Source organism: Mesoplodon mirus (genome assembly GCF_964341445.2).
Source record: "Mesoplodon mirus genome assembly, chromosome: 2".
NCBI lineage: Eukaryota > Metazoa > Chordata > Mammalia > Artiodactyla > Ziphiidae > Mesoplodon > Mesoplodon mirus.
Window position 1 is genome coordinate 56,479,602 of NC_138977.1, and position 24,944 is coordinate 56,504,545.

The following is a 24,944-nucleotide window of genomic DNA, read 5'->3' on the forward strand; positions in this document are numbered from 1 at the left end:
GTGATAACAAAATCTCTGAATGTATAATAATTATATATATTATGTAATCTAAACAATACATCAATCCTGGGAAACCATCAGGCCATTATTTCAATCCTTATTTTATAGATGATTCTCCATTTGCATATGTGATAAAGACAAAGACTTGTTCAAAATCACACTGATAAGAAGCAGCACAGATGGACTTAGAATCATGGCCTTTTTGTGTGTGTGTGTGTGCGGTATGCGGGCCTCTCACTGCTGTATAGCCTCTCCTGCTGCAGAGCACAGGCTCCAGACGCGCAGGCTCAGCGGCCATGGCTCACGGGCCCAGCCGCTCCGCGGCACATGGGATCCTCCCGGACCGGGGCACGAACCCATGTCCCCTGCATCAACAGGCAGACTCTCAACCACTGCGCCACCAGGGAAGCCCCATGGTCTTTTTTAACAATACAATGCTATCTGTAATCTGGAAGTATAAACCTCTAGATCTAGGGGCATAAAATAAAAGCAAAGAACCATCTAAACATATTACTATATCTGCTGATACAGAAGTACATTAGAAACAGCAGGGACTTTGGAAGTCGATTTGGATTTGTATTTCAACTCTGCTACTTACTGGTTTATGACCTTTGATATTCAGATTAAGGGACAAAATATTAACTGTAAAGAGTTTAAAAAGTTAAATGAGGGATGTACGTAAAGTGCTCACACAAATTAGTGTACAATGGAGGTTTCTAATCTTGGCCACTGTTACATTATTTTCCTTTCCCTTTCAGCTAGCAATAATTTAGGATCCTAGTTCTAGCATGGCTCCATCCAAAAGGTCTCTGGAGATGGAACCCCATAGGGTTCTCCTCAACAGAGACTGAGGCTTCTGAGCCAGGCACATAAATTACTTGCTCAAGTTCTGTCTGTAATTATGAAAGACAAAAGGTTCAATTTCCTCCTCCACTTCCCCTTCCCTCACTTTCATTCGTGGAAAAAGACACAGCTAAGGGAAAAAAGCATTTTTTTAAGAGGTAATGCAGATAAGAAAGGGGGGGGGATGAATAATTATTTGGGAAGAGGGTCCTGCTGACAAAGGATGGTTCATTGAAGTAGTAGGAAAAGAGAGTCCAGAGGAAAGAAAGAATCTAATCAACCACTTGAATCCTAGACAAAAGGCATAAAGAAAAGTAGAGACCCATTCCATGACAACAGAAGATCTTAATAGCAGTTAACTGCAGAATCCAGTTAACCCTAAAGTGCTGCAAGAAAGCCTTGGACTGGGAAAGGCAAACATAAGAATGACTTATTTCCCCCTATGAAAAAAATTAATGGTCCATAAGGGCTCTTTCTTACAGAGAACAGAAGGACTTATCTCCTTTACCCTTTATCATTTACCTTAGTACCAGGCAAGAAGGGTGTGAAAACACGAAAGAAGCTGTTAAGGGGAGGAAACTAAAGATTAATGGTTCATATGGATTTTTCAGTCATTCTAGAGGCTAGAAACATATCCTTCTCCCTTAGGTCATGTCTCCCAAAATAGCATCTTAAAAATACCAAATGGCACAACAGAGATATACCTACCAGCTGTCAGGGATGTCTCAAATCCATCTTTAATTAAACAGCTGAGACTCTACTTCTTCATATAACTTTGAACTGCTACAAGTGTAAAGGGGACTATTTCTTCCACTGGGAAGAAGGGCAGGAAAGAACAATAGGCAAATTAATGAATTATATATGGTTCCAATTTCAAGTTAGTCATCTGTTTCAAAGGTTGTACTTTGATTGAAGCTATTAGTTCCCAACAGCAAAAGGAACATAAGTTTAAATGTTTAAAATCACAACTAGGATGAAATCTCGTTCATATTATAACTATCAATAAATAACAAAAAGCGTACTATTTAAAGTAACAAATCATGTTCTTCAAAAAAAACATAAGGACAATCTAATTCATTAGTATGCTATTGTTCTGCCCAACTACAGACAAGTTATCCATAAACGCCTAACAAAGTCAAATAAGACCAAAGCTCTAAAGTATAGATATATTCTTTCTTTTAAAGGAAAATTTAGGTAACTTCTCCAAATTCCTATAATATCTTTTATGTCAATCTAATTCTGTAATATATTCATGTTAAAATAAACATCATCAGTCTGTTAGTGGCAATGGGGAGAGAGGAAAATAAACGGACTATTGGACATACCCTATGTAATATTTCTAAAACCTTTAATGCGGTATGAAGAAAACTGTTGAAAATTCTTCTTTCAGAAGGGGGAATGCCGATCTTGTAGAGTTTCAAAAGATGTACCACAACCTCCTTAAAAAGTTCTACAATCTTGAGGAATAGTGGAGGTTCAAGTACTGACCACCAGTTTTCTGTTATTAAAGGGTGAACACACAAAATAAAATTTAAAAAGTCACAATTTTCAAAATCATACTGACTTTTTTTCGAAAGCAGTGGCTCTTAACCTTGAAAACCTCAGGAAGATACACATAATATGGTATTTTACGTAACATTTCTAGGGTTTATAGATACCACCCCACCCTCAAGTTAAAGAATACGGTTCTAAAAGCTCTCAAAAGCAAAAATAAAGTTAGAAAGGTCTATTGAATTTACATTCTTGGTTTCCTAAGCTACATTAAAAACTTAGTATCTCGTATTAAAACCACTTGTTAAAAAGTGCTTTGGAAATTAGGATTTTAATTTTTAAACAAAACACTTTTAAAACTGTATTGCTCCAATATTTAAAGATCTCTCCAACTTTTATCTTTCAACTTACATAACATAAAGTTGAAATGTTGTGAAGCACCATCCTAAAAATGCAAGGTACTCCTGAAAATCAAATACAGAAACTGAACAATGTAAAGTATACCATGTCTGTCCTTCCCCACGTTCACTATTTGTAGTTATTAACTACAAATATGACAATCTTATGCAGCAGACAGAAGGGAATACAAAAACTTCTGACAACATGGAAGCAATATGCTTTTGAGTCCCTGCTTCACTCTTCTAACCACTGGCTAATTCCCTCAGATTCCAGGATTCTACCCCTTGCTTGTTGCTTCCTCTGCTCACCCTCATCCTAAAACTTCTTGTACTGATTTTATTACTCTTATGTATCTCAGATTCACATACCTAACAAATACTATTAAGAAGGAATGCACTGCTACTAAATGTAGCAGGAAAACTATAATGGTCAGCAGATAGAGATGAAATGTATACAATTAGAAAAATTAAAATGAGGAAAGATTAGGCCAAAAACCCAGAGGAATAAGATCAAATAAACAGTGGAATCTCACCTACATGCAGAGACATCAGAAAATTAGCAAGTGAGGGAAATACAAGGCAAAGGGTTAATAAAGTTCAAGGAGGATTTAATACCCATGTCTGTTCAGTTTTAATTGTTCCTCCTCCTTTACTTCTTTAACAATAAGATCACTCTGGAGGGGATGAGGAAGGCGAGTACGAAAAACAGTTTTTATCTTTCCTGATACTGTTTCTGCTGTGCTCGATTAAAATTTTAATATTTAACATGCTTTGCCTCCAACTCTAACAACTAGCATCAGATGACTAGCAAAAAGCAACAAACTGAAAAACAGGTTTATCTCACCTTAAGACAATGTCAAAATAAGCAGGGTAGCAAAATTTCAAACAGCAAAGAACTTATGAGCATTTTCATTTAAAGAGAAAAGGTTGTAAAAAAAAAAAAAAGTATTAAAATTCTTACCAAGTACTTTCAGTGGTGCCTTTTCTAGGTTCACAAGAGCTGTACCAAAGGGAATTGCTATTGTGGTGAAATTGTTGGAATCACTCATCAGGGGACATTCTGGTAGAGTAAGATAAAATCTCAGTGCTTCAACATCAGGTAAGGAGCTAGTCAGTTTAGGAATAAGATTCTTTTCCAAGCTAGCTGCCACCTATATTTTGACAAAAAGTGAAACCTACTTCATTTAAAATGAATGCATATTCCAAAAAAAGAAAGGAAAAGAAAACCTTATACTACAGCAAACGTGAAACGGTGAAGGGGAAAAAAAAAAAGAAAAAGAAACCATCTTACAGGGAATCAATGAATGTACTTTGGAGCACAATGAAAATTAATGCCTAAGCAGTGCTAAGAGAATTTAAAAAATCTTGCATACAAGATTTTTATTTACATCTCAATTTAAACTCTACATCTATAGTTATACAGACTTAACCAACATGGTAATATTAAGTAATTAAGAGTATGCTCTGAACATCTGGAAAGATTTACAGATATTTGACAGCTAAATTACAAACAGTTTAAAATAATACCCTATTTTAATTCTTATATTAGTATATTAAATAAAATTATACAGACATCTCAATAAAGTGTATGAAACTGTAAAGTTAATTAGGCCACAAACATATAAAAAATCATGGAATAAAAAACTCAACAGGCTACATAATACAAATATAAAATACTTTAAAAACAAACCTGCTGAGATATCTGAGGATGATCAGGTTGTATAAGTTTGTGGAATAAAAGCCTAGCAGCATTCATATCAACCCCTGAAAATCTGGTGCCCGTTCTATAGTGATCATCATTGCTATTTAAAAAAGAGAGAGAAAATAATAAAATGCAACTTTAAAATTTTTTCCCTTCTTTTTAATATGACATTATTTAATATAATAAATTTGAAAAATTCGTTATACCAAAGAATTGTCACTCACCTAACAGCTAAAAAACTTCCATTTAGACAACCAGACGAAGAAAACGTTCCATCTATTTCACTAAAAAGAAATTTAAAAATCCCAAAATCACAAAATGAGAAATCTAATTGTTCACCTTTGGTGTTTTTTTTTTAAATAGGTCTTTATTGGAGTATAATTGCTTCACAACACTGTGTTAGTTTCTGTTGCACAACAAAGCGAATCAGCCATATGCATACACATGTCCCCATATCCCCTCCCTCTTAAGCCTCCCTCCCATCCTCCCTATCCCACCCCTCTAGGTCATCACAAAGCACTGAGCCCATCTCCCTGTGCTATGCTGCTGCTTCACACCGGCCAACTATTTTACATGTGGTAGTGTATATATGTCAATGCTACTCTCACTTCGCCCCAGCTTCCCCCTCCCACCCCATGTCCTCAAGTCCATTCTGTATGTCTACCTCTTTATTCCTGCCCTGCAACTAGGTTCATCCATACCCTTTATTTTTTATTTTTTTAGATTCCATGAATATACATTAGCATACGGTATTTGTTTTTCTCTTTCTGACTTACTTCACTCTGTATGACAGACTCTAGGTCCATCCACCTCACTACAAATAACTCAATTTTGTTCCTTTTATGGCTGAGTAATATTCCAGTAATATATATGTGCCACATCTTCTTTATCCATTCATCACCTTTATTTTTTAATAAAAAATAAAATCACCTTTTATTTATTTATTATTTATGTGGATAAAACCCACATCACCTTTATTATTTAATAAAAAATAAAATGTAGTATTTAATGCTACAGAGCATTCCTCCAACCAACATTCAAAATAAACCAGAATTCTATAAATTACTTAAGATTAAGTAAATCTTGATAAAGGTATTACTGTTTATATCTTTATTACTCTCTCAAACATTACTACCGTCCTCTGATTCATCAAATAAACCTGATGTTCCTAAAAAATTTTTTTATATAAACATGCACATTTAGCTTTCTTAATTCCACATGGTGGTAAATCTAATCTGGAATGTTACTTTTCTGAAGACTACACTTCAGGCTTTTAAGAAAAATTTTAGTTTGGGAAAATAATTTAGAATTAAAAAATAGCCAATCAGCTATAGCCCCTCATCCCAAATACCTACACCACCTTCAACAACAACAACAAAAACTTTAAGTACTAAACAAGTCCATCTTCAAGAAAAATATTCAAGAAAGAAGAAATACTCAACTCTTCCATGGAATATAGAAGTTAAAAGACAGTGACCACTATGAAGCTAGAAGGAACATTTTTGCAAACCCAATCCTAAAGTGGCTATATTTAATATTTTATCATTTAATATATCATTATGTATATGAAAGAACTGTAACTTATAAACATCTACATGAGATCTCCTAAAATATCCACTATTACAGAAATTCCAGACAATTAAACTTTTGTATATAAACCATTCTGTAAATGATATTTAATGAAATATTTACTTAAATAAAAACTCCTAAGTACAGGTTCCTCTATCATGGAGTTAAGAGACTTTGTGTAGATAAAATATTTTCCTTACTTGGCTATCTCTACAGGAAATCTTCCAGAGGGGTAGCTCAGCCATTTTTGAATTAGAGTTTCATTCACAGTCCAGATCTGCTTCGAAGGATCAGGATATCTAAAGTCATCTGGTGGCCCACAGTTCTAAATTTTAAAATAAGCGGATGAATCAGAGGGAAGAGATATTATATATAAACCAAGACACACCTCCACTATGTATTTGGAAGTTAATCTCTACCAAACACCTGGAACAAAAACTTATCAAATGGGGACTTCCCTGGTGGTGCAGTGGTTAGGAATCCGCCTGCCAATGCAGGGGACACAGTCTCGAGCCCTGGTCCGGGAAGATCCCACATGCTGCGGAGCAACTAAGCCCGTGTGCCACAACTACTGAGACTGCGCTCTAGAGCCTGCGAGACACAACTATTGAAGCCCGCGCACCCAGAGCCCATGCTCTCCAACAAAGAGAAGCCACCGCAATGAGAAGCCTGTGCACCACAACGAAGAGTAGCCCCACTCGTTGCGACTAGAGAAAGCCCATGTGCAGCAACAAAGACCCAAAGCAGCCAAAAATAAATAAAGAAATAAATTTTTAAAAAAAACATCAAATGGATCCGAAAAATTTTGTAGACTTGAGGGAAAAAAAATTAAGGCAATTACTTTGTAACATATAAAGAACATTAATATGGGTTTAAAAACAACTTCTAAATTATCTGAGCTTAGTAATTATTTATATGATTACTATTACCTGGGGATTAGAGTAATGTGAAAAGCTTTGATCTCCACCTGAGAAAATTCTTTTTACACAGAAATATTCTTCAGAATCTGTAATAAAAATAAAATATAAAACATTCAAGATTTATATGCATTTTTCAGAGCATCAAATATGCTACTGGATTTTCTCTTAATCATCTAACTTAATGAGACCTCTCAATCACGGGCTCAATGATACAAAATGACTGAGAATGTTCTGACTGCTATGGAGATGAGACTGACCAAGTGACAAATGTTAATGATCCCATAAGCACAACAAGCATTTGATAAGTTTTACAAGTCTTTCTTTTGACCTGCTCACCTAAAAATGGCATTTTCTAGTCTAGATCTTTATTATCTCAATATATTTTAAACTGAAGATGGTGTAACAATTGAATGAAAGGTATAGAAGATAGCTCAGAAGAAAATAAAAAATAAGAATATTCATTCTGGGGAACTCCCTGGTGGTCCAGTGGTTAGGACTTGGCGTTTTCACTGCTTGTGGCCTGGGCTCAATCCCTGGTTGGGCAGCTAAGATCCCATAAGCCTCGCAGGGGACAGCCCAAAAAAAAAAAAAAAAAAAAAAAAAGAAAAGGAATATTTACTTTTAAAAAGAATGACAACAAACAAGTATATGTTAAATCTTCCTGAGTAATGCAAAATTCATAATGTAAAATTATTTTCTCTTTCAATATAGCTGTACAAAAGTAAGATGACACACATAGCTCTTTGTTAACAACTATTTATCAATAACACCCAAATCAGGTCCAAAAACATAAAAGTTAATAGGCAAATTTAGTAGAAGTTAAAGAAGGAACAATAAAGTGCCTTTTTTTTCAAGTTTTGTGTTTTATTGTGGTGTTTTTCTTTTAAGAGTTTGTTTCTTTTTTTTTTTAACATCTTTATTGCAGTATAATTGCTTTACAATGTTGTGTTAGTTTCTGCTGTGTAACAAAGTGAATCAGCTATATGTATACATATATCCCCATATCCTCTCCCCCTTGCGTCTCCCTCCCACCCTTCCCTATCCCAGCCCTCTAGGTGGTCACAAAGCATGGAGCTGATCTCCCCGTGAGATGCAGCTGCTTCCCACTAGCTATCTATTTTACATTTGGTAGTGTATATATGTCAATGCTACTCTCTCACTTCGTCCCAGCTTACCCTTCCCCCTCCCTGTGTCCTCAAGTCGATTCTCTACGTCTGCGACTTTATTCCTGTCCTGCCCCTAGGTTCATCAGAACCTTTTTTTTTTTAGATTCCATATATATGTGTTAGCATACGGTATTTGTTTTTCTCTTTCTGACTTAACTTCACTGTATGACAGACTCTAGGTCCATCCACCTCACTACAAATAACTCAATTTCGTTTCAATAAAGTGCCTTTTAAAAAAGACATTCAAAGCCTCTTCCTTTTTCTCCTCTCCTGTACCTCAAAATGGAAAGAGTATCTATTATCAAAAATACTGCTAGCCTAGTATTTAGAAGTATCACATACCAAAACACCATAGCTCCACAATGTAACTTAAGGCTAGTTATTTCCAAATATAATCCATTTCTGTGTTCCTACTGCTGACTCCCCACTCTTTAGTTGACTAATTCTTTTTTTTTAATAAATTTATTTAATTAATTTATTTATTTTTGGCTGCGTTGGGTCTTCGTTGCTGTGCATGGGCTTTCTCTAGTTGCGGGGAGCAGGGGCTAATCTTCACTGCGGTGTGCGGGCTTCTCATTGCAGTGGCTTCCCTTGCTGTGGAGCACAGGCTTTAGGTGCGCAGGCTTCAGTAGTTGTGGCACACAGGCTCAGTAGTTGTGGCTTGCAGACTCTAGAGCGCGGGCTCAGCAGTTGTGGTGCGCAGGCTTAGTTGCTCCGCAGCATGTGGGATCTTCCCAGACCAGGGCTTGAACCCGTGTCCCCTGCATTGGTAGGCGGATTCTTAACCACTGCACCACTAGGGAAGCCCAGTTGACTAACCCTTCTTCACCTTGTATTATTTGTGACCACCACTGCTAAAGAATTATAAATTCTTAAGGAAGGAACCACATCTTAATTTTCTTCATCATTCCCTACTACCAAGCACAATGTTTTATTTGTAAAAGAACTCAGTAAATATTTAATATGAATATATAATATGAAAATTTATCTAGCTTAGAAAATACTAAGAGCTTCAGAGATCAGAACATTAATATCACCACATTTTCCACAAGACTGCTCTAATGCCAAAAATTTTTAAGAACAGATTAAAAGGGTAAATCTAAAACATTAAATAAACCAATCATTCAACTTAAAATCTTTTCTCTACACCATCCTCACAAGTCTACATGAAGTCATGCACTTCCTCAGAAGATTTAGCAGGATGTTATTCGTTTGTTCCTAAAAGGTGATTCTGTCTTCTTTAAATAATCATCAAGTACACGGACGCCTAATCTATAGTACATGAATGGGTTTCTGGGGGCTGTGAGTAGGGCACCAAAAATTATTTTCCTTAATTTCCTTTTAATTACTACTGTAAAAAAGTCTGTGAAACCTAGTCATTTGTCCTACACAGCTTCCTGCAGATTGGATTTTGCTGATTATCTCCTCAAGGATTCTCCTAACATTTCTGTCTTCTGTATTTCCTATAAATTGGTAGTTGGATCTAGAGAGGATTTAATTAGATTAATTAGTCAATTTTTTTTAAAAGATGATGTTGGGGGTAGGAGTTTATTAATTAATTTATTTATTTTTGCTCTGTTGGGTCTTCGTTTGTGCGAGGGCTTTTCTCTAGTTGTGGCAAGCAGGGGACACGCTTCATTGCGGCGCGCGGGCCTCTCAGTCGCGGCCTCTCTTGTTGCGGAGCACAGGCTCCAGACGCGCAGGCTCAGTAGTTGTGGCTCATGGGCCTAGTTGCTCTGCGGCATGTGGGATCCTCCCAGACCAGGGTTCGAACCCGTGTTCCCTGCATTAGCAGGCAGATTCTCAACCACTGCGCCACCAGGGAAGCCCCAATTAGTCAATTATTTTGACAAAACTATTACATGGTGGTGGAAGGGGCTTTTCTTCCATCAGTAAGCACATAATGTGTAGTTGGGTTCCTTTTTGTGATGTTAGTAACCATTGATGCCCAATGCTTAGACCATTAATTCACTGTGGGTTGAAAATGATACACTAATATTACTTTCTCATCTTGTGGTTGGATCATTAGCTTCCCCCTGTCTACCACATAGTTCATTAACCTGTAATAGGAAAGACTAATGCTGTTCTTTTCCATTTATTTACTATCATCTGGCTTTTTGAATTTGCATTTATTTGATTATAATTTTTACATGTTTCTTAGTAACGTGGATTTCCTCAATGGGAATTTCCATTAACTTCCTTTATCTATTACATGTCTAAATGTTTGTCTTATTCATTTATTAGGTGTCTTACTGTTTTTTACACCAATATGTATGAGCATTTTGGATATTCAGGCTACTAACCTCAGGTTATATTCATTACAAACATTTTTTCTAAATAATTATTTAATTTTGACTCACAAGTTTCTTTTTCCATTAAATCAAATGTATTTATCTCATTCTTTTTTTTTTTTAAAGAGGAAGTGGCTTTCTTTTTAAAAAATATTTATTTATTTATTTGGCTGCATTGGGTCTTAGTTGCGGCATGTAGGATCTTCACTGCAGCATGTGGGATCTAGTTCCCTGACCAGGGATCAAACCCGGGCCCCCTGTGTTGGGAGCGTGGAGTCTTAGCCACTGGACCACCAGGGAAGTTGCTCTCTTTCTTAATGGTGACTTTCACTGCCATAATGGTAAGAAAGGTTTTTCCCATCCTCAAATTACAGAATTATTTTCTTGTCTTAAGAACTCTTTTACATTTAACTTTAATCCATCTATAATTTATTTTAGTGTATACTGTTAGGTTAGGGTCTAAACTGACATTTTCCTCCCAATTTTCATGTGTTGAGTAATTCTTTCCCCTTCTCCACATATTAGTGATGCCCTGTTTTAAAGTTATGAAGAGACACTACACCTCTTCTACCTATATAACATGCTACAATAAACAACTTTGGCACTCTCCTCCAGCCCGAAAGTGTTCTCAAAGTCCTTCTCATAACTTCCACTTCGTACAGCCTTTCCTATAACTCCAAGAGCCACTGCCAATCAACTGGAGTTTGAACAAAACCTATATATTGGGTTGGCCAAAAAGTTCCTTCGGTTTCTAAGTAAAAATAAAAGACACATTTTTCATTTTCACCAAGAACTTTAACAACATATTCACCATTTTGTTCCACTACCATCTGCCATTTTTCAGGCAACTTCATAATTCCATCTTCCCAAAACCTTTTATCTTTTTGATCAAAGAACTGTTCCAGGTGCCATTTACAGTCTACCAGGGAATTGAAACATTTTCCATTAAAAGAATTTTGTAAAGACCGAAATAAATGGAAATCCGAAGGTGCAATGTCTGTTGAATACGGCGGATGAATCAGAACTTCCCAGCCAAGCTGTAACAGTTTTTGCCTGGTCATCAAAGAAACATGTGCATTATCCTGTGTTATCCTGAAGGAAGATTATGCGTTTTCTGTTGACTAATTCCGGATACTTTTCGTGAAGTGCTGCTTTCAGTTGGTCTAACTGGCAGCAGTACTTGCTGGAATTAATCGTTTGGTTTTCCAGAAGGAGCTCATAATAGAGGACTCCCTTCCAATCCCACCATATCCACAACATCCCTTCTTTGAAGACCGGCCTTTGGTGTGGTTGGTGGTGGTTCATTTCGCTTGCCCCATGATCTCTTCTGTTCCACATTATTGTACAGTGTCCATTTTTCATCACCCATCACAATTTGTTTTAAAAATGTAATGTTTTCATCACGCTTAAGGAGAGAACTGCATGCAGAAATAAGGTCAAGAAGGTTTTTTTTCACTTAACTTACATGAAACCCAAACACCAAAGCAATTAACATAACCAAGCTGGTGCAAATGATTTTTGATGCTTGATTTGGATATTTTGAGTATGTTGGCTATCTCCTGAATGGTATAACGTTGACTGTTCTCAATTAATGTCTCAATTTTACCGCTATCAACTTCAACTGGCCTACCGGACCATGGAGCATCGTCCAGCAAGAAATCTCCAGCATAAAACTTCACAAACCACTTCTGACATGTTCGATCAGTCCCAGCACCTTCTCCATATACTGCACAAATCTTTTCTTTGCGTTTCAGTTGCGTTTTTACCATTCTTGAAATAATAAAGCATAATATGCCAAAAAAAGTTACTTTTTTCTTCCATGTTCAATATTAAAATGGCTACACAAAAATTCAACAATTTTGATAAGTCTTTTTTTAATGCACACTGATATGACAGCTGTCACAATACAATCTAACAAAATTGTTTCAAATGAAGTAAAAGACAACTAAGTGTTACTAGAGCCAGATTACGGGAAACCGAACGAACTTTCTGGCCAATCCAACAATAATGGCAATACATGGATTCCCCTCCCACCCCTGGATTTCCACTAAGCTATAATAATCTAAATGTCTAGGGACTTCCCTGGTGGTGCAGTGGTCAAGAATCCTCCTGCCAATGCAGGGGACACGGGTTCCTGGTCCGGGAAGATCCCACATGCCACAGAGCAACTAAGCCCGTGTGCCACAACTACTGAGCCTGTGCTCTACAGTCCGCGAGCCACAACTACTGAGCCCATATGCCACAACTACTGAAGCCCGTGCACCTAGAGCCCATGCTCCGCAACAAGAGAAGCCACCGCAACGAGAAGCCCGCGCACCGCAACAAAGAGTAGCCCCCACTCACCGCAACTAGAGAAAGCCCACGGGCAGTAATGAAGACCCAGTGCAGCCAAATAATAAATTTAAAAACACACAAAAAAGTCTATATTTATACCAATAATCTGATTTAACTGTTACAGTTTTATAGTATATGTTGTCATATCTAGGAGGGCTAGTTCACCTCCTTATTCTCTACAAAATACACTGTCAGGAAAAACAGAAAATTTTGAAATAGGCTCCCCTGCCCATGCACCCTCCCCCACCCCCACCCCCGCCATTTACTGAGTCTTGATTAGGGCACTCTTCAGAAACTTATCTACCTAAATGATGTGTTTGAGCTATTTACAATTCTGTAAAGTGTACTTCTATTTAGGAGCAATACTGATAGAGATACAACTATGTATGTGCCTTTGACTTACAAGGAAAAGAAGACGTTTTTTGATGATCTCTGAATCCCTTTACACTCTTAGGACTTATTCAGGACCCCAAAGGGCTTAAAAGCACTAATACATACCACATCAGAATTGAAAATTAAGAAATTTTAAAAATACTCATAGACTTATCTGAAAATGAACGAGAACAAAGGCACTGCATGTTAACAGATAACAGTACTAACATGAAAGTCATTTTGACCTCATGAACCCTATGAGACAATACCGCTGTCCTTGAGCAACTATCAGCTTGTTCCACAATACGGAAGAACATAACTGAAGACACAACATGGTAAGTGAATTTTATTTTCCTTGGTTTATACTTGATTCTGAAAGAAGTTATACAATATGTTAAAATCTTAGCAAAGTTCACTCAATTTTGAAGGGTGTGCTCCCATGCCTTCACCTATGTTATTTTTTACTTTTGTGTAATCTGCCAAAGAGCAAAAATTCTGTGTCTTACGAGAATAATTTTCTATACTTGATGTTGATTTTGTTTTTCATTATTTAAGTGGAAAAAAAAGAACAAAGACAAAGACTCCTCACTTATGAATAAGCTAAAGTTCTTTTCAATCATATTACCATTTACATTTATTTTGAAATGTTTTATTGTCACTTCAGTAAAATAGGTAACCAAGTATTATTTCTCAAGCATCAAAGGTTACATCTTTTAATAAAGTGTTCCAATCTCCTCTCACAACTTTTTTGATTTTTGTCTTCCTGTTATGGGCTGAACTGTGTCCACCCCCGCCCCCAAGTTCATATGTTGAAGCTGTAAAACTCAGTACCTCGGAATATGACTGTATTTGGAGATAGGACCTTTAGAGAGGTGATTAAGATAAAATGAGGCTGTTGGGGTGGGGCCCTAATCCAGTATGCCTGCTGTCCTTATAAGAACAGGAAAAGACACCAGCACACACACAGAGAAAAGGTCACATGAGGACACAGCAAGAAGGTAGCCATTTGCAAGCCAAGGCTTCAGAAGAAACCAAACCTGCTGACAGAGTGATCTTAGACTTCTAGCTTCCGGAACTGTGAGAAAATAAATTTCTGCGGTTTAAGCCACCCAGTCTGAGGTGTTTTGTTATGGCAGCCCTAGCAAACTAACACACTTCGCCGAATCAGATCCTAAACTTAGGAAAATAAAACTTCCAAGATACCTTCTATGTGTTAGTGAAAATATCTTTGAGATTTCCCAGAGAGGCTATGGAGAATCACAATGATTTGTCCTTTCAATGTATAAGTAGAGATGCTAGAAATAATTAAGTTTATTTGATGTGTTACTATTATAAGAGTTGCATGGGAAGAGTCGTCAAATCAGAAGACACTTAACCTTCCCTAGGTTAAATTTATGTGGTAAAAGTAATTAATATAAATATTTCACCTCTAAATTAATAAAGATATTTCAAAAACGTAATTACTATAAAATTTTATAATTTATATGGTAAATATAATATAAAAATTTCAAAAATTAATATATTTCAAAAAGTGTTTTATGAGAAGTCCATGGAGGTTCATCAATGTCCTTGTTTTCCATATGTTTAAATATGAAGGGAAACATTATTCAAAACTCTTATGAAGGGGCTTCCCTGGTGGCGCAGTGGTTGAGAGTCTGCCTGCCGATGCAGGGGACACTGGATCATGTCCCGGTCTGGGAAGATCCCACATGCCGTGGAGTGGCTGGGCCCGTGAGCCATGGCCGCTGAGCCTGCGCATCCGGAGCCTGTGCTCGGCAACGGGAGAGGCCGCAACGGTGAGAGGCCCGCGTACCGCAAAAAAAAAAAAAATTCTTATGAAATAGTTCTGTCAAATTTTCCTGTATTTATAAGAGTTCTGGCAGTACAGTGCTGTCTGTCCTAATTTCAGGTTTTTTCCCCCCAGTTTCAGTTATTATTGAACCTTTATTTTATTCACATCTATCATCTTCTAGGCCAGTGATTTTCAAATGGCGTTTTATAAAAATATAGATGTCTAAACTTGATCCCTGACTTACTGAATCTCTTTACTTGATATTCCTGGTGTTATTCCTGGTACACTAGGTCTCAGGATTATCATATTATATCTCAAGATTTTTTTCAACTGTAAAAAGTTATACTCATTCATATTCATAAATCAGATATAAGGAATCACTGACTTCTTTGAGAATAGGCTTAATCATCATCTTTATAAACATTCTTGTTTAAAAACCTTTTTGGAATACAGGCATAACTCGCTTTATTGTGCTTCACAGATATTGTGGTTTTTACAAATTGCTGATTTGTGGCAATTGATGATTTGTGTTGTCAGATGATTGTTAGCATTTTTTAGTAATAAAGTATTTTTAATTAAGATATAATATGTATATTTTTTAAAGAAATAATGCTACTGCACACTTAATACACCACAGAATAGTGTAAACATGACTTTTACATGTACCAAGAAACCAAAAATTTTATCTGACTCACTTTATTGTGGTATTCTGGAACCAAACCACAGTATCTCCAAAACATGCCTCTAATGTGTTCTCCATGTCACAGAAACAACCAAATTTCCTTGTCAACTGTATTTATACTTATTATAAACCCTCGTCATATCTTTCCACTTGACAATTATCAATAATAAATAAGCCATAGTCATTTTAAGCCTCTGTCATCTATTGACTAGTTTTTGTTTTATTCTGATGCTTGTCTGAAGGCCTTCCTATAAGCTACAGGCCAGAGTTTGTACCTTCAACAAAGAAGGATAGTCTCAGAGCCCTGTGAAAAGGACTGTACCTGGTATTTGAAACCACTTATACGTCAAAGAATAGACACTTGGGTACAGGCTTCTGAGGAGACGTGGCTTAGAGAACTTTCAAAAGACACCAGTGGACTAAATTAGGATTTCTCATATATTTTTTTAAGCTGATAAGCAGTTTTATGAAACTGACAATCCAAGATCCATAATGTTTAACTTTGCTTTAATTTTCTGTTTTCTGGATCTCCCTTATAGGGAGTCATTTCTCCTTCTTCTAAAGTAATCTAATTCACATCAATTTTGTAAACTCTGCTTTGGTACGCTGAAATGAAATGTTAAAAAAACATTTCTCTTCTCCCTTCAGCTTGCCAGTATCTCCCAGAAAGGAGCTTATATCCTCTTCTGAGGCCCTGATTTTTGCAGCTGTCATTCAGGGCACACCTCTAGATCACCTGACTCTGGGGGCCAGCGGGGGATTATGCTCAAGGGTCCCACAGGACTAAAACCAATGGACAAAGAGTTCTTAACTGACTATCACCCCAGGGCACAGCAAGAGGCAACAGACTGAGGTGCTCAATCTTTCTGTAGAAGAGGATTATTAGTTTATCTAATACAGCTTTGGCCTAAGAGGCAGGCTTCTAATTAAACCCACATCAAAGGGCCTGTTGTAGGGGGCTTCCCTGGTGGCGCAGTGGTTGACAGTCCGCCTGCCGATGCAGGGGACACGGGTTCGTGCCCCGGTCTGGGAAGAGCCCACATGCCACGGAGCGGCTGGGCCCGTGAGCCATGGCCGCTGAGCCTGCGCGTCTGGAGCCTGTGCTCTGCAACGGGAGAGGCCACAACAAGGAGAGGCCCTCGTACCGCAAAAAAAAAAAAAAAAAAAAAAAAGGGCCTGTTGTAATCCTCTCAGAGATCTCAGAAGGAGGGTCTTATCTTTGCACTATCCCTCTGCTGCACTCCAGAACATCCATTTCTTCCACAGGGGACCTCGTATCCCCATCTGGTGTCCCCATTTTTGTGGCTGCCACCTAACTGATGCCCCTTGATTGCCTGGTTCTGGTGGACAGCTGGGCTTGTATCCTGGGTCTCATGGGACTGTAACAACTGGAGAGACAGTTTTTGGTTGGCTACCACCCCCAGTGCACAGCACAAACAACAAACAGAAACATACCCCAGTTTTCTGTGAAAAAGGCCTATCTGCTTGTCCTGGAGCTTTGGCCTAAGGTTTCTACACCTCTAGCAACCTACTGAGGTGATCTTTGGGGACGAAAGCTGGTGGATGCCATCTTTGCGCTCTCCCCTACCTTGCTTTAACTTGCCAATATCTCCTGGAAAGGAGTTTGTACACTTAGCTGGTGCCCTGATTTTCACAGCTGCCACCCAAGGGACACCTCTAGGTTGCCTAGTTCTGGCAGCAGTGTGACTTTCCCTTGCAGTCCCACAGGATGATATACATTTGCATACTTAAAAGCCACTGCCTGAGGGTCTGGCCTCAATCAGCCTGAATCTAGGTATTGCTGAAATTCTCCCCTTTGGGATACTGACAGGTTTTGGCACATTCTCAACTAACTGAGAGCCACTAAAAATAATATAGACTGTTTGGACATTAACAAAGATTTGAGAGACAACCAAGAGTGAGGGCAGGGTTGAACTATATTACAACACTATAGTAATCAAAACAGTATGGTATCAGCATTAAAAACAGACATAGATCAATGGAACAGAATACAGAGCCCAGAAATAAACCAATGCATATATGATCAATTTAGTTAAGACAAAGAAGCTAAGAATACACAGTGGGAAAAGGACAGTCTTTTCAATGAATAGTGCTGGGAAAATTGGACAGCCACATGCAAAAGAATGAAACTGGACCATTATCTTACACCATACACAAAAACTAACTCAAGGACTTCCCTGGTAGCACAGCAGTTAAGAATACACCTGCCAGGGCCTCCCTGGTGGTGCAGTGGTTGAGAGTCCGCCTGCCGATGCAGAGGACACGGGTTCGTGCCCCAGTCCGGGAGGATCCCACATGCTGCGGAGTGGTTGGGCCTGTGAGCCATGGCCGCTGAGCCTGCACGTCTGGAGCCTGTGCTCCGCAATGGGAGAGGCCACGACAGTGAGAGGCCCGCGTACCGCAAAAAAAAAAAAAAAAAAAAAAGAATACGCCTGCCAATGCAGGGGACATGGGTTCAAGCCCTGGTCCAGGAAGATCCCACATGCTGCGGAGCAACTAAGCCCGTGTGCCACAACTACTGAGCCTGCAAGCCACAACTACTGAAGCCCACGCACCTAAAGCCCGTGCTCCGCAACAAAAGAAGCCACTGCAACGAGAAGCCCGCGTACCACAACGAAGAGTAGCCCCGCTTGCTACAACTAGAGAAAGCCTGCACACAGCATTCGAAGACCTGACACAGCCAAAAATGATAATAAAAATAAATTTATTAAAAAAGAAACTAACTCAAAATGGACTAAAGACTTGAATATATGACCTAAATCATAAAACTCCTAGAAGAAAACATAGGCAGTAAGCTCCCTGACATCAGTCTTGAGGATGATTTTTTGGATTTAGCACCAAAAGTAAAAGTATCAAAAGCAAAAATAAACAAGTAGGACTACATCACACTAAAAAGCTTCTGCACAGCAAAGGAAACCATCAACATGGATTAAAGACCAAAATGTAAGACCAGAAACCATAAAACTCCTAGAAGAAAACAGGCAGATCACTCTTTGACATAAATCATAGCAATAGTTTTTTGGATCTGTCTCCTAAGGCAAAGGAAACAAAAGCAAAAATAAACAAATGGGACCTAATTAGACTTAAAAGCTTTTGCACAGCTAAGGAAATCAGTGACAAAACAAAAAGACAACCTACTGATTGGCAGAAAATATTTGCAAATGATACGACCGATAAGGGGTTAATATCCAAAATATATAAACAGCTCATGTAACTCAACATCAAAAAACAAACAGCCTGGTTTAAAAAAATAGGCAGAAGAGCTGAATAGACATTTTTCCAAAGAAGACATACAGATGGCCTACAGGCACATGAAAAGATGCTCAACATCACTGATCATCAGGGAAATGCAAATCACCATGAGATATCAACTCACAGTTGTTAGACTGGCTATCATCAAAAAGACAAGAAATAACAAGTGTTGGTGAACATGTGGAGAAAAGAGAACCCTCTTGCACTGTCAGTGGGAATATAAATTGGTGCAGCCACTATGGAAACAGTATGGGGGTTCTTCAAAAAATTAGAAACAGAACTACCATATGATCTAGCAATTCCACTTCTGGGTAAAACAAAAACACTAATTTGAAAAGATGTATGCACCACCATGTTCATTTTAGCATTATTTACAATAGCCAAGGTATGGAAGCAACCTAAGTTTCCACTGATGGATGAATGGATAAAGAAAACATGGGGTGTGTGTTTGTGTGTATGTAAGTGTATACATACACACATGTATATACACACATACATACAAATATATATACAGTGGAATATTATTTAGCCATAAAAAAGAAGGAAATCTTGCCATTTGTGACAACACACATGATTCCTAGAGGGCATTATGCTAAGTGTAATAAGTCAGAAAGAAAGACAAATACTGTATGATCTCACTTACATGTGGAATCTAAAAAACAAACAACAACAACAAACTGAAACCAAGCTCATAGATACGGAGAACAGATTAGTGGTTGCCAGAGGTGGCTGGGAATGGGGGCCAGGCAAAATGGATGAAGGGAGTCAAAAGGCACAAACTTCCAGTTATAAAATAACTAAATCATGGGACTGAAATGTACAGTATGGTGACTACAGTTAATACTGTACTGCAAATTAGAAAGTTGCTGAGAGTAAATCTTAGTTTCATAACAAGAAAAAAATTTTTTAACGATGGTGACAGATGTTAACTAGACTTATTGTGGTGATCATTTGCAATATATACAAATATCAAATTGTTATGCTATATACATGAAACAAATATAATGTTATGTCAATTAAAAACATTTTATCTGATTCTTGCTGATCCCCAGAATTCAATGAGAATTCAAATTTAATAGGCTTCTATTCTTTTAATAGTAATGTTGCTATCTGCACGGGTTCAGTAAGAATATGTTCCCCTTCTCACTAGTTTGTACTTCTTTCATAACTGATTGAGCAAATCAATTATGTAACCAAGAACTTACCTGAAATGTCATATTAAGAACGGTGGCTATTGAATTAGATATGACAAGTCATCTTAAAGAATAAAGTTGGTTGCACTTATGGAGCCAATGCTTATGATGCCTCTGGCGCAGTAGAAGATTAAAACTTGTCAGGTCTGGGATGTTGTCATGTGATGAACTGTGCTCCCCCAAAATTCATATGTTGAAGTCCTAATCCCTAGTACCCTCAGAAAATGACCTTCTTCAGAAATAGGGTCACTGCAGATGTAATTATGTAAGTTGAAGTTATATTTGAGTAGGGTGGACCACTAATACAAAATGACTGGTGTCCTTATAAAAGGGCGAAATTTGGACACAGATAGGCACATAGAGAGAATGCCATGGGAGGATGAAGGCAGAGATGTACCAGCCAAGGAATACCAAAGACTGCCAGCAAACCACCAAAAGCTAGGAGAGACATATGGAACAGATTCTCTCTTATAGCCCTCAGAAGGAAGCAACACTGCCAACACCTTGATCTTGGACTTCTAGCCTTCACAACTGAGTCAATAAATTTGTATTGTTCAAGCAACTGAGTTTGTGATGTTTTATTATAGCAGCAAACTAATACAGTTTATTATATTAGCAAACTAATACAGTTGTCCTATACACTAATACTATACACATTCTAAAGAAAGGTTTGCGGCTTCCCTGGTGGCGCAGTGGTTGTGAGTCCACCTGCCGATGCAGGGGACGTGGGTTCGTGCCCCAGTCCAGGAGGATCCCACATGCTGCGGAGTGGCTAGGCCCATGAGCCATGGCTGCTGAGCCTGCGCGTCCCGAGCCTGTGCTCTGCAACGGGAGAGGCCACAACAGTGAGAGGCCACATACCGCAAAAAAAAAAAAGAAAGAAAGGTTTGCCCTTTGCCTAGTTCCAAGGAGAGAGTCTCAAAGTCTTGGGCATATCCTGTTAAGAGTGTCTTCTTATAGACCCCGAATAGCCAAAGCAGTCTTCAGGGAAAAAAACGGAGCTGGAGGAATCAGACTCCCTGACTTCAGACTATACTACAAAGCTACAGTAATCAAGACAATACGGTACTGGCACAAAAACAGAAACATAGATCAATGGAACAAGATAGAAAGCCCAGAGATAAATCCACGCACCTATGGTCAACTAATCTATGACAAAGGAGGCAAGGATATACAATGGAGAAAAGACAGTCTCTTCAGTAAGTGGTGCTGGGAAAACTGGACAGCTACATGTCAAAGAATGAAATTAGAACACTCCCTAACACCATGCACAAAAATAAACTCAAAATGGATTAGAGACCTAAATGTAAGACCAGACACTATAAAACTCTTGGAGGAAAACATAGGAAGAACACTCTTTGACATAAACCACAGCAAGATCTTTTTTGATCCACCTCCTAGACTAATGGAAATAAAAACAAAAATAAACAAATGGGCCCTAATGAAACTTCAAAGCTTTTGCACAGCAAAGGAAACCATAAACAAGACAAAAAGACAACCCTCAGAATGGGAGAAAATATTCGCAAACGAATCAATGGACAAAGGACTAATCTCCAAAATATATAAACAGCTCATGCAGCTCAATATTAAAGAAACAAACAACCCAATCCAAAAATGGGCAGAAGACCTAAATAGACATTTATCCAAAGAAGACATACAGATGGCTAAGAAGCACATGAAAAGCTGCTCAACATCACTAATTATTAGAGAAATGCAAATCAAAACTACAATGAGGTATCACCTCACACCAGTTAGAATGGGCATCATCCTAAAATCTACAAACAACAAATGCTAGAGAGGGTCTGGAGAAAAGGGAACCCTCTTGCACTGTTAGTGGGAATGTAAATTGATACAGCCACTATGGAGAATGGTATGGAGGTTCCTTAAAAAACTAAAAACAGAATTACCATATGATCCAGCAATCCCACTACTGGGCATATACCCAGAGAAAACCATAATTCAAAAAGATACATGCACCCCAATGTTCACTGCAGCACTATTTACAATAGCCAGGTCATGGAAGCAATCTAAATGCCCATCAACAGACGAATGGATAAAGAAGTTGTGGTACATACATACAATGTAATATTACTCAGCCATAAAAAGGAAGGAAATTGAGTCATTAAGAAATTAAGTCATTGAGACGTGGATGGACCTAGAGACTGTCATACAGAGTGAAGTAAGTCAGAAAGAGAAAAACAAATATCATATATTAACGCATGTATGTGGAACCTAGAAAAATGGTACAGATGAACCAGTTTGCAGGGTAGAAGTTGAGACACAGATGTAGAGAACAAACGTATGGACACCAAGGAGGGAAAACCGCAGTGGGATGGGGATGGTGGTGTGCTGAACTGGGTGATTGGGATTGACATGTATATACTGATGTGTATAAAATTGATGACTAATAAGAACCTGCAGTATAAAAAACAAACAAACAAAAAAAACCAACTAATACTAAACTTTCTTTGGGTTATTTGTATGGAAATATGTTAATATAAATGTTTCAGACATTACATGAAATTTCTAAAATTCTTATATGTTCTGGTATAATGTTATAAGTCATAATTCTAGTTATTACTTTAAATGTATATCTCAGAAATAACTAAATTTCCTTGTCAATTGCATTATTATGAACTTTCATCAAATCTTTAGCCATGGTCATTTTTAAGTCTTTTGTCATTTATAGACAGTTCTGGGTGTACTCTGATGCTTTTGCAAAAACATTCCTATAAAAGGGTTTCATCTTCAAGGAATTCATGGAAAAGACTCTGACAAGTACAGGTTTCTGGTAACTGACCATACTGATGAACTGAATGAATAAGCATTTTCAGAACTCTAACGGAAAACTGATGAATTCATAGAAGTGCTAACAAAAGATCAAGATGAAAAAAAAAATTAATTACATGGGACTGAGTGAACTGATGAGGATGATTACAATTTTTGTGACTTTCTGTTTGAATAAAAAAAATAATAATAATTTTAAAAAATAAAATAAAATAAATCCCACATGGACTCAGAGGCAAAAAATATACAAAACAATTTTCACTGCAAAGTAAAGGACCTGATACAGTGGAGGATTACTGGACTGAATGTCAATATTATGACATAGTGTGAGTGTGTTTCGTGTTTGGTAACTGCAATCATTGTTGCCTGTGTTGTGGTCATCCATTTACAATGCTTGGTGTCAGTTTATTTATCTCTTGTAAAAATAAAAATACTGTGTGTGTGTGTGTGTGTGTGTGTGTGTGGAAAAAAAAAAAAAAAAAGAGTGTCTTTTTTTACCTGTGGCCTCGAGGCCATACCAGATAGTTTATGCTAACAATGTGATTTATGGTGGGGAGTCACGGACTTAACTTCTAGAGGGGCTGAGTAAATTAAATTCACATTTAATTAGTTCCTATCCTACACAGCTTTAGTATAGTACAAAATAATTATCAGCCATTATATATATTATATATACAAAATAGTGGTAAGATATACATAACAGAAAATTTACTGTTTTAACCATTTTAAAGTGCTAATTCATGGCATCAAGCAAATTCACAGTGTTGCGCAACTATCACCATTATTCACCTCCAGTACATTTTATCATCCCAAACAGCAAATCTGTACCCATTAAACAACTCCTCATTCTCCCCTCCCTCCAGACCCTGGAAACCAGTGTTCTCTCTGTCTCTATAAATTTGTTCTAGGTACCTCATATAAGAGGAGACATACAATATTTATCCTTTTGTGTCAGGCTTCTTTCACTTAGCACGTTTTCAAGGTTCTTCCATGCCGTGGCATGTATCAAAATTTCATTCCTGTATATGGCTAATATTCAATTACATGTATATACCATACTTTTCTATCCATTCATCTGTTGATGGACATAAGTTGTTTATGCCTTTTGGCTACTGTGAATAAACAATTTTTTAATGAAACTAAATTGTAGCAAAAATGACTGCTTTTAGAACTCCATTTCCTTTCCCACTTTTTTTTTTTTTTTTTTTTTTTTTTTTTGCTGTACGCGGGCCTCTCACTGTTGTGGCCTCTCCCTTTGCAGAGCACAGGCTCCAGACACGCAGGCTCAGCGGCCATGGCTCACGGGCCCAGCTGCTCCACGGCACGTGGGATCCTCCCAGACCGGGGCATGAACCTGTGTCCCCTGCATCGGCAGGCGGACTCTCAACCACTGCGCCACCAGGGAAGCCCCCCTTTCCCACTTTAATGCAAATAATCTTAAGGTATGCAGTTACAAAGGCAACAGAATGCATCTCTAAGTGACTAAACTGTATAACAGAAATACACGATGCCTTACAATATCCATGCTGCTTTAAATTACAAATCTCTTTGTTAGGTTATTAATGGTGCCTTGTGGAAGAAACTGATATGATGAAACACCAACATGCTCCTAAGGACATAAGAAAAAGAACAATACTACTAAAATAAATGCAGGTTCCAAACCTAAGAGTGACTGGAAGAAAGCGAAGCCATATTCTAACACAAAATCAAACAAAAACAAGAAAAAAAATAGTATCATATCCTGACCTTTGTTAAATAAAAGTATAACCAAGATATCCTTTAAGCTACCAAAAAAAAAAAAAAAAGAAAGTATCTTCAAAGGTAATTCATAATAAAAAGTGATGGACCTTTTCAAATGTCAACCTTCATAGTAGGTTCATCACAGAATAGTCTTGACTCAAGTCCCACAACTCAGAGAAAAATCCCAAAGACAATCAAACATAGATAAAATAAATGAGAAAACAATTCTGAGGTGCAGTTTAGGATGGTAAAGGAAATATTTTAAAAAGTACATTTTGGTTGCAGCATGTCAAAGAAGTGAATGAGAAAACAGCATCTGAACATTTCAAATTCTTTAAGTAGTAAGTTAGTATCATTGAAAAGATAACCAGATCTATTAAAAGAGTAACAG

The 24,944-nt window shown here is 37.6% G+C and overlaps 1 protein-coding gene across 4 annotated transcripts in view; it reads right to left on the minus strand.

The window, feature by feature from the left end:
* HERC4 (HECT and RLD domain containing E3 ubiquitin protein ligase 4) overlaps positions 1 to 24,944 on the minus strand; it is a 135,699-nt gene that overhangs the window by 48,076 nt on the left and 62,679 nt on the right. For all 4 annotated transcript variants that reach the window (XM_082608976.1, XM_082608977.1, XM_082608978.1 and 1 more), the window contains 6 exons: positions 6,933 to 7,009; positions 6,204 to 6,328; positions 4,659 to 4,718; positions 4,423 to 4,534; positions 3,694 to 3,883; positions 2,169 to 2,341 (listed from right to left, as the gene is read on the minus strand). In XM_082608976.1, the coding sequence (XP_082465102.1) occupies positions 2,169 to 2,341; positions 3,694 to 3,883; positions 4,423 to 4,534; positions 4,659 to 4,718; positions 6,204 to 6,328; positions 6,933 to 7,009 (737 nt within the window). The remainder of the gene's footprint in view (positions 1 to 2,168; positions 2,342 to 3,693; positions 3,884 to 4,422; positions 4,535 to 4,658; positions 4,719 to 6,203; positions 6,329 to 6,932; positions 7,010 to 24,944) is intronic.